The 11,103-nt window shown below is 42.3% G+C and overlaps 1 protein-coding gene across 1 annotated transcript; it reads right to left on the bottom strand.

Moving 5' to 3' along the window:
• Nucleotides 1–2,464: 2,464 nt before the first annotated feature.
• LOC133140784 (WD repeat-containing protein 5-like) lies at nt 2,465–10,589 on the bottom strand. The gene is made up of 14 exons (XM_061260984.1): nt 10,394–10,589; nt 8,519–8,652; nt 7,906–8,014; nt 7,480–7,553; nt 6,881–6,970; nt 6,121–6,210; nt 5,949–6,032; nt 5,168–5,223; nt 4,655–4,701; nt 4,219–4,294; nt 3,769–3,802; nt 3,596–3,670; nt 3,309–3,396; nt 2,465–2,867 (listed from the first exon to the last, which is right to left on the bottom strand). The coding sequence occupies exons 2-14, from the start codon at nt 8,597–8,599 to the stop codon at nt 2,767–2,769; spliced, it is 1,005 nt and encodes a 334-aa protein (XP_061116968.1). The 5' UTR covers nt 8,600–8,652; nt 10,394–10,589; the 3' UTR covers nt 2,465–2,766.
• Between the last annotated feature and the right edge of the window lie 514 nt (nt 10,590–11,103).

Raw genomic sequence — 11,103 nt, 5'->3', positions numbered from 1 at the left:
AAAAAAAAAAACTAAAGCAAAAAATATATTTTTGTACAAATGTAATTTTATCACTCGCTTATATTCCCAATGGTCATAGACCTTCATGGAATGTTGTAGCCCTTATTTTGTGTGTATATGGTTTTAAAAGGATACAGTATGTACCTTTTTTTATGAATAAATAAAAAACAGGACAGTGGGTGTCACACCATTTGCGGTCTTATTGTTTTGATCCATCACTTGCGAATGGAGGTTTTTTTTTGTTTTTTTTTACCTGATTATCTGGGCTTGTCAGGCAAAAATTTAACTTGTGTTGTTTGTGTTTTGTTGTCTGATGGTTGCTTATTTTTATGAAAAGATTAAAAATCTGAAAATAAGCCTTTTATTTGTTTTCTTCCAAGTCTGTGTGTGCTTCGCTACAACTCAGCTACAAAGTGGATGTAAATTCGAGTAAATAAACAGGTAAATAAAGCAACAAGGACGCCCAAATGATACCATGACGAGCACATGGAGGCATTTTACAGATGCATATTACAATCTATAACAATCCATTTGCTTTGACCATGAGCCGATTTGAACAAACCCCACAGAGGCACAACACAATTGATTGTAGCCTACACTGTAAAAAAAGTTTATTGAATGGCAATTTTCGCTATCGAAACGCCTTTGCATAAAATCCAGATCGAAGATACCAGATTTTGTTTTCATGTTTTCTGGTGTGATGCGTGGTAAATATTATTGAAAATGTAAATTTAGGCTTGCCCTAATGGTCTTCTCCAAACGAGTCAGACAAAGTGTGTGTTGCAACAGCAAGAATGGAACTAACCTCAAAATAGGTTAGGGTAGGGCCAATTCTGCAGACACAGGCTATCCTAGGCTAAATAAAAACTTGAATGGAGATTCCCCACAAACTCACAAAACATTTAGTCCAGGACTAAGCTCAATTGGTGTTTGTGAAACCGGCTCCTATAGGCGCATGATCTTTAATGGACAATCTCCAATCAGTTTAATTTAGTCTAGGACTAGGCTTAATCTTAATGTCTGTGAAACGGATTTAATTATCGTGTAGTGTCTCCTGCATCGGCACTCATTTACACGTAGGCCACCAAGCGGCGCAAATCGCTAATTTTATAATTTGTATTATATTTATATTTGGATTTGAGTTGCAAAAAGCACCATGACGGTGCAGTCCATGCAAGCCCAGACTCAAATAATATAGGTCATCGCATACTTTAATAATCTGGGATTTTGAATTCCCGTGCTTGTATATATTTTTAATAGGTTAATTGTTTATTTTGTTCGTTCTCTACCAGGTCTGGGAACTCTTCAACTTGGGCGAGAACGAACCTTCTGGAGTCCGGCCTTGCTCGCAGGTTACTCTCCGCTTTGAAGTTGAAGTTGGTTAGGCACGAGTAAAGAATTTTAAAAGAAAAAGCCTAATGTTGCATGAATACACACAAGTCCACATTCAGCTAAATATTAGCTCGGCATTCTTTCTGCAAGTATTCTGCATGAAAGAATCACATGCAGATGCCATGTTTTGGTAATGGCGGCTTTTTCACTAGCTAATTGGCATCATAGGACAGAAGGTGATGTGTTTGATACTGCACCTGTGGTGTTATCAAGTGTAGCTTAACTGCTGCATAATTTAACAGCAGTTTCTTTCTCCACGTCGCTGCAAAAGCAACACAAACGAAGTCTACTGACTATTCCTGTAAAACGCAAATGTTAAAAACAAGTTGATTCAGATGACGTTGCTGGGAATTAACGCCATCGTCCATGGAAGAAACAAACACGTCACTGATTCAGCACCGGGAAAAGCACGCTATAAAAAAGCGTGTACAGCTTCATGGTAATTAAAAAGAAAGAAAGAAAGAACATTTCGCTAAGGCTAGCGTCGAAGGATAAATACTTTCAGGAGTTAATACAAGATAAGTGGTAGTTTGAACACAGAATTAAAACATCCAGACTGAACACGTCTATTTAACAGAATGGACATGCATATAAAAACGTCGCCCGGCTACCAAATCTCCATGGATGCGAAAACTAACCCGTCTTCAATTATTGAGTTACGTCGCTGGTATGGCATAAACCGTTAATATACTACTCAAATGCACAAACGGCGAACTCGGTGCGTAAATTAACACTTTGCGGGTATGAACCAAATTAACCGATTATTAGCCGCAGTCACCGCACCCCCCTCCCTTCTTTCCCTTTCTAATTCAACCTGCCAGATTGCACGTTGACATTTAGGACAGTCTCAACAGACGAACCCTTACAGCTTGCAGACCTGTTAAAAGCGCGTCTCACCTGCACCGGCCTCCATTCGGCAAGATGCACCACGTTAAAACGGGCACAACCAACCAATCACTTAGTCATCGTGCTTGCAAAGCTAAAAATGGCTACAAACAAGTCAATACACAACTGTACAAGAAGCCGTGTTCAAGGTTCAAGACAAAGCTAGCCTATTTCAGCAAGAGACCGATTACAACTATGATTGTTTTTTTTTAATGAAACACAAAGATCCAATTCATACTGTTAAAATAAGAAATAAGGCCTGTAGGGGGTTGGGTGGGACGCGAATGGGATCATTTGAGGTGCGCTGGAAGCTTAGGGGACGCGTAGGTGGTTCTGTTCGGCTCGGACCGGGTTCCGCCCTTCCTCGAGCAGCCTGGCCCACGTTGGCGCCGTTTCATTTTTGGAGTTCGCTGCCCAATCCTGTCCTCAAAGTTCTTTTCCAACAACAACAAAAAAAAAAGCGAATAAAATCCGTCAGATTTGATGGGTTTAGCAGTCACTCTTCCACAGCTTGATGGTTTTGTCGTTTTCCAGCGCTGCGGAGGCGATGATGTTCTCTGTGGGGTGGCAGGCGGTGGAGATCACCACGTCTGTACGCACGGGGGGAAAAAACACAACGTCAACTGGAATGTGGAAGAAAACGCAAACACCTTACGCCAGGGGTGCACAGCAAGGGTGGATCTGTTTAAGGTTTTTGTGGCAACTTCTGCTCTTTATTTCATTGGCTCAATCATAAACCTGATATGTGAATAAGCACCAGCTACAGGCACAGACTACAGGTGCGTCCTAAAGATTTTACTGATCCAGTACAGGAGTGAACGAGAGTAGTTTGTCAAGCTGTCAAAAAACTAAAATGGTTGGAACCAACACGTAGATTGGCACTCCAGGACCACAGTTGAGCACCCCTGCATAGCACTTTTAGTACCACAATTCCAGTGAATCTTTACTTTTAAACAGGTCGCCTTTTTACGGACACACTTCTGCCGATGCCTTTAATCTAGTAAAATACAAAAGAATCGGCCCTCTCTCACCTGTGTGCCCCTGCAGTTTCTGTACAATTTCCTTTGTCTGCAGGTTCCAGATATACACCATGCTGTCCTCTGAACCAGAGACAATCCACTGCAGTGAAGCAAACACAAGTTAGAAAAGTAACATATACACACTTGCTCTGTCTCTCTATCCATCTTTTAATTTGTCTTTTACTCTGCCTCACCCCCCACCCCCCACCATTACACACAAAATCACTTAAATAATAAAAAAGCTTACAGCTGCACATTGCTTAATATTCATAAAGATTGGAATAAGCAAATTCACTCACCTTCCCACCAGTAACGGAGAAATTAGCAAAGACGCAGTACTTCTCATTTTTATGGCCAGTATAAGTTTTCAAGCACTGCAAGAGACAAGTATTGGATAAGGGACATGTCCAGACATGAAAAACTGAAATGGGTGAATTTTACGCTGGCAGCTCTAGTGTTCAGAGTGACTCACTTTTCCTTTGCTGTAGTCCCAAAGTTTCAGCGTGCTGCAGAGGAAGGGTACAGAGTTTATGAATATACATATGCAATCCATAATCATATTCACTTTCTCTTCTAAACCTATCCCCATGTGATGCACTCAATTGCTAATTTAATCCATATTCACAATCACAGCCACAATCACACCTTCATCTGGTCCACAACCACAACCGCAACTCATCTAAATCTAACTTCACCGAACCCACAACCACAATAACATCCTCAAGCCCTCACTGAAACGGCATTCACACATCTAATCGACATACATGGCTATAACAACACAAACCAAATCCTGATCACACATGCATAATTGCATCCTCATTTAATCCATAATCTCATGTAATCCTTCATCACTTCAGACTCATTTACAATCCATTCTGTGTTGTGAGAAATGTCAGAGGTCAGACTATGGGCAGTTACTCACTTATCCAGGGTGGCTGCCAGGATGTATTTGCCATTCGGGGAGAACTTCACAAACGAGACGGGAGGATTGTCATCATCTGCGAACAGCACAGAAATCAGATTCAGTACTCCAACAAAGAAGAACTGTCCCATTTCAGAGCTCACTTGAATTCTGGGACGCAACTAGACCTGGGTGAAATACATAATACTTTCAATGCTTTCCAAGACTTTTACTCTCTGGCCATGAATTTTCCACCACTATCGGAATAGCAGGAGTTAAATATATTTGGGTTTTTTAGTGCCTCTAACCGACCGGGACAGAACACTAATGAGATTCACAGCGCATTGCTACTGCTGCCACCAGGCCTCCAGCTGCACCAGCTGCACCAGGCCCCAGGCCCCGCTGAACTCCAGCCTTTCCCGACCGTCATCATCCGAAAGAGAGGGACGTTTCTCACCTATGAGCGTTTTCAGGCACTGTCCTGACGCTGTGTCCCAGATCCGGCTGGAACAAAGAAAGGAGAAACTCTGTCATGGTGTGTCACACATCAGAAGAATGTGCCCCCACACACTTTTATCCTCCTCTATCAGGGCGACATTGGCTCAGGCGGTAAGAGGGTTGCCGGTTCGATCCCGCTTTGGGTGTGTCGAAGGGTCCCCGAGCAAGACACCCAACCCCCAAATGCTCCTGACGAGCTGGTTGGTGCCTTGCATGGCTGCCAATCACCATTGGTGTGCAAGTGTGTATGAATGGGTGAATGAAAAGCATCAATTATACAGCGCTTTTGATAAAGGTGCTATATAACTGTCAACCATTTTCTTTCCAATTTCCACCCCCCCCCCCCGTAAGCCAGAGTCTGCACCTCACCACCGATTACCACCACCATTACCATCAGCCCTGTACACCTTGTTGAAAAACAGACGAGAATAAAACATGTTCAAGCCCTTGTGATGGAGAGAGCAGTCCTCACCAGAGTCCGTCGTAGCTGCTGGACACGATGAGGGAGCCGTCTCTGTTGAAGTGCACCTGGAGGGGATGGGAGATGGAGGAGAACAGGTGAGACAGGTTTGGACAGTGTCAGAAATTATAGTCAAACTGAAACATTTGCATTATCACAGACCTGTATTAACACATTATTAAAAAAGAAAGTTCAGAATATTGAATTAAGGCTTTTCTTTTTTTTAACCTTTTTTTAATCTTAATTTTTAATATATATATATATATATATATATATATACGTTATGCAAATTGACATTTGTTAAATTTATCAATGAATTAAACCTTTTCTGGAAAAAAACATACATAACTAGTTGGCATTATTTAACGTAAAAATAAATGTTAAATTGTGACATAAGCAGCTTCAAAATCTTCAACAAAACTTAATATAGTTACCATTGGCAAGACAAGCATTCAAAACACGAAATATGATACATGGCGGCCTGTAGCCTAATGGCTAGAGTACATAACTGGGACCTGGAAGGTTGGTTGTTCAAGCCCTGCTGTAGCCTGCTGGGGCTTCAACAAGGCCCTTAATTGCTCCAGGGGGGACTGTCTGCTTTGTCTAATGAACCCTAAGTCACTAAGGATAACTTATCATCATTTATAAATACAACAGGGAAATATTTATGATAAAACGCCAGAATGGAAACAATTAATACTCAAGAGCCTGCAGGTCTGGGCTGGCAGCAGAAGGTGATGAGCACACAAACACAAAACGGTAAAATAAACACACAAAATCGCGTGAAGCTCACCGCGGAGACGGGGTCAGAGTGCGCGGGCAGGGTCTTCAGGCACTTCCCGGTCTTCACGTCCCAGATGCGCACGCTCTCGTCGAACTGCGGACAATCGCATGCGAGGTCCGGTGAGGTCAGGTGAGGTCACACGAGCAATGAAGAGTGAGACGTGGGAGGAAAGCTGACTCACCGATCCCGACACGATGAGGTTGGACTGGGGGTTGAAGTTGCAGCAGAACACGTAGTTGCTGTGCCCTTTCAGAGTCTTCAGGCACTTCCCCTACAGAAACACGAGAGCGTTAACACGCCCGTCCGTTCACCTGCCGCGCATCTCAACACACCATCACGTCCACGCACGAAAATCTACACGCATCATTTAACATTTTATAACTGATATACCTTGCTTTGTCGTATTACGTGGCTGATAGCTGTACAAATCAATGATGTGAATTATGGCACCTGCTAAATACATCATGTAATCATGTGTCCATCCAGCACATGTTCACCTCAGAATGAATAGAACGCCTGAGCAGTGATTTGGAGGTACAAGGCTGTAATGCTGTATTTTCCACAGCTACCCTACTCTTACCAAAGTAGGGGTATTAGGGTATATCAAACTGGAGTTCCCACAAGCTCCAGTGTGATCAGTGCTGATTGGCTCTTGCATGGTTTACAGTTTGCAAAATAAAAGCCTTTGTGGCAGTTGGCCAAACGAGCTCACCTGGGAGCAGACCTGGGTCAAATACATAATCGTTTTGTACAAAACACACCACACTTTACTGAGCTTTCCTGTATTGGAACCTATGAAATACTCTCAACAAGTGCAAAACTTTGCCTTCTGGTCCTCGTGGTTGGCTCAATTGCACCAGGCAAAATCAATCAAGCACAGAAAAGTATTTGAATCCAAAACAATGAAGTCTTGCGCCCCGGACTGGTAGAGGACCACTCACTGAGCTCACGTCCCAGATCTTCAGAGTCTTGTCGTCTGATGCAGAGACCAGGAGGTTGGAGTCCGTGGACCACGCCACGTCTGAGATACCCTGCAGAGAGCCGGGGGGGGGGGGGGGGGGGGGGGGGCTGTCACATGCCTGGTAGCATTCTTTGTGATTGCACAACAGGTAATTGTGACGAGAAAATCAAAAAACCAAATCTCACCCCCCTCCCAAAACAGATAAACCAGATGTGCATTCAAGACAGCAAACGTTACCCAACGTATCTTAAAACATTTTCACCACAAACATTGGCTAAAGGTTTGAAAAGCTAGTGCATGGCAAACAAAAATGGCTGCTGATGGGGGGGGGAAAGCTGAGAGAACAATTCTTTGGCTGTTATAATACAATGTAATATAATGTAATATTTCCTCTTATCTTTAAAAATAAACCACAGGTAAGCAACCAATCATCTAGCTGGCATTGCCAGATCTAAGCAAACTAACTGGAATATTCATTTAAATTGTTAAAAAAAAAAACGGTTTGCTGTGAACATAGTTTGCTGCAAACCTTTGCAGTCTTGAAAGCACATCAGGTAAACCTGACGGGAGCAGACTCACCAGCTTGTGTCCCGACACCGTTTTCTCAAACTTTCCGTCGTAGGCTCCCCATATTTTGATCAATTTATCAGCAGCTGTCAGAATAACGAGGAAGAAATTTACAGTTTATTTTCCTGCCCCTGGACATGGTCACCATACATAAACGCTTTTCCCCTCTTCTCAAGCAAAGTACCAAGAGCACCAGCATCGCCAATTATTTTCCATAATTTGGATGTTCACTGCAGCGGGCCGGCCTAGTTTGGTTTTGACCTGCTCCACAGACCTAAGGGTCAGCAGTTGTACCTGAAATGGTGCTACACAAAGCACCTATCCATTCTGGGTAACTCCCCGATTATGGATTGAAGTTCTGATTCAGTCCATCTCAACATAGTCTAACCCACAATTCACAGCATACAGACAGGCAGAGGTATATATGTGCGCACTTACAAGAGCTGGCCAGCCATTCTCCGCTGGGGCTGAACTTGACCGAGGAGACGGCCTTGGTATGGCCGGCGAGTGTGAACTTCAGGCAGTAGTTTGGCTTCACAGGTGCTGACTGCATGCAAACAGCACATACGTGAAAAACATACACTACCATTCAAAAGTTTGTCTTTCTGCTTTTTCTGATTTAATCTTCAATTAAATTAATCTTCAATTCATACGTGGTCAAAGCACAGACTCTGAGCTTTTATTAAAGCTTGGTTTCACCATGTAGTAATTATAGCACCTTTTATATGTAGTCCTCCATGTCAATGTTTGAGACAAATTCATAACTTGATATAAGTCACGTTTTGTATTTGGTTGTATATCCCTTGTATGCCATGACTTCCTGATGTCTGTGACCCATCAACATCAGTCTATTAAACCCCACCACCACAACAGACCGACAAGTTAAAAACAGGCCACATTCCTTCAATCAGGGCAATTACATTTAACATCGTTATTAAATCCTGGAATATGCACATGATCCTAGACCTGAGCTATTCGCCATCATCCTGTCATTTGCAACTCCTGCAGTCTGGTTGATGGCGTGGAGGTAAATGTAGCGTTGCCACGGTACCTTGCTCTGGCCGGCTGAGGCAGATGATGCAGACACTGTTTTAGCAGCTTCAGTCTCTGGCTTTTTCTCCTCCGTTGCCATGGTAACAAAATGGGTGAATCAGTTGGGACTGGATGCCAGGCAGCAGTTTAAGACTAGTGGGCAGGGAGGGGATATGCGTATGAATAACATATTAAATAAACATGCGGAAAAATTCCCCCGAAAACAGGGACTAGAAAGAAAATTATGGCAAAGGGGCTTCAAAACCATTTTAGAGATACATTGTACGAATGCACAGAAGCCTGAAATCAAAACGTTATGAGGCAAAGCTGCATAGTGCAAATCTGCTTTTGCCCCCTGCCTTCAGGTCTGCCAGATAACAAAAATGACCACTTCCTGGGCCCATTCTACCATGTTATGACCTCACTTCCCATCGTTCATTATCATTCCTCTCCACATTGCTAACTTAAGTATTGAGTGGTGCTGGAATCAAATAAATTTTTTTTCTTTTTTAAGTTGCCGGCTCCTATGCTCCATTAAATGTCCATAGAAACAGGTCACTCTTTTTTGTACCGTTCCTTCATTTTTGTACCGTACCTTCATTGTTTTAAAATACTGTCCTTCACCACTGTGGTCTACATTCCTCAGAAGTGGAGTTATTAGCCAATCCAAGCATTCAGCCACCTGGTTCCAAACCAGAGCTCTGCCTTCAAAAAGGCTCTTGCCATTTCACTGCCCATGTCTAGCTTCCCAGACTCTTAAATGTCACGAAAAAGCAAATTTAACAACTGGTAGTAAGGCATCATTTCCATTAGGTGGCACTAATAATAGACTGCAGTCATATAGCACCTTTAGACTGAAGATCTCACAGCACTTCACCATGAACTTCTGACTGACCTGATCTACCCCGTCGGACCATATACAAGTGAGAGCTAATAACGTGTGCTGGCCCATATGGCCCATATCCAAGTTTTGGAAACAAGGGGGGGGCAGTGGCTTTTCAACCAGCATCATTTTCTAAGAACAGTGATGTTACTACAATGTGATGCTCTTGTCATTCAAATATAATGTTCTTTTCCAATTTTTTCATAAGTCAATGGTCATTTGAATGTATAACACGCATTTAAGTCGACTATAAAAGAAGTGATTAGCTAAGACTGTACTGGTGATACGTTGGATATGACGCTAGTACCGAAGTACTGCGCCATACTACCAGGCGATGCAACTAAGTTAGCAAACTACGGCAGATACCAGTTAGGTAGGTTGCAACTTCTTAGCAAATTGATCTGTATTAACAGCATAAAGCCAACGAACGAGAAAAAGTGACAAGCTGTCTCGAATTTTGTTAACATAACATGCAACGGAACAACGGTATGACTGAATGTAGCGCTCGTCACAGATTTAGCTAACTATTAAGACGACAAGCTAAACCATTCACTTCGGATATAGCGTATGTCAATGTAATCACGATAACATTCACTGGTTAATTGCATCATTTGATTACAGGTACTGGATTCAGACTACGGCCTGGAGCATGGAAATTTAGCCACCTAGCCTCCATAGCTAACGTCCAGATATGTCCCCATTTGCGCAGCTCAAAGATGTATTGTAGGCAGCTAATGTTAGCCAGCTAATCTAGCTATGCTTCGTTGTTTACCCTGTTTCATTACTCATGCCACATTAGTCAGTTTCATAATTAGCTCAACCAAATTCGTTGATTATTTAGCTAGCGTCCCAAACAATTTAAATTCATTTTGTATTTCAAAACAATAGCTTAACAGTTGAGCAACAACACAGATTAACAGCAAATAACAGCTAGCTAGTTGGCTACGTACGTTAGCTACATCTGCGATTAATAACTTGCTAGCGACATCCATTCAAACGATACCCACTTACATTGTGGTCTGTTTGTTAGTTGCGACGGTGTAGCTCGTTTATTTTCTCTAAAGTATCGAGTATTTTCATCGGTTAATTCTGCAGAAGAACTTGAAAAGCGCCTCGTTACAATTATACAAATAGCTAGCAATGGGAGCTTGTCTAAAGGCTTGAAGGCTAGTTTGCGCTCAGGCGCGGAATGTGGCAAAGAAAGCATTTCTACGCATGTGCCACCCAAGACCATTCGCAGAATTTACGGCAAACAAGGAGGGACATGAGGAGAATCTCCACAAAGATCGAGCAGAATGTGAAAAAGACAGATTGTAGTGTCATTTCATTTGCTGGCTGGTCACTTGTGGTTTGTGGTTTTATAGAAAAACTATCCGCATTTTCGAATGAGATGTAACGTTAAGCATGTTGAACTACCAGCTTTAAAAAAAGCGTCGGATAAATAGGTAACTATAAAGATGTATTGCGTATAGAAAGTGACTTAATTTATCAAATGATACATTTGCTAAATATATTTGGTAATCCTGGCTATATATAACTAAGTATTCGAAAATTGATTATTTTAGGTTATTACACAAAATTAGTAGATTATACTTATCAAAGTCTTAAATCAAGACCATGATCAGTTAGTTCAGGGGTCTGAAACTGAATTTTAAGGGGACTGCAGTGTCTGCTTTGTGATTTTCCAGCTGTCAATCAAGGCCTTGAGAAGAAGGTACGTG

Source organism: Conger conger, chromosome 11 (genome assembly GCF_963514075.1).
Source record: "Conger conger chromosome 11, fConCon1.1, whole genome shotgun sequence".
Classification (NCBI taxonomy): domain Eukaryota; kingdom Metazoa; phylum Chordata; class Actinopteri; order Anguilliformes; family Congridae; genus Conger; species Conger conger.
The sequence above is the reverse complement of the archived record's forward strand: the minus strand, read 5'-3'. Positions and strand labels throughout refer to the sequence as shown.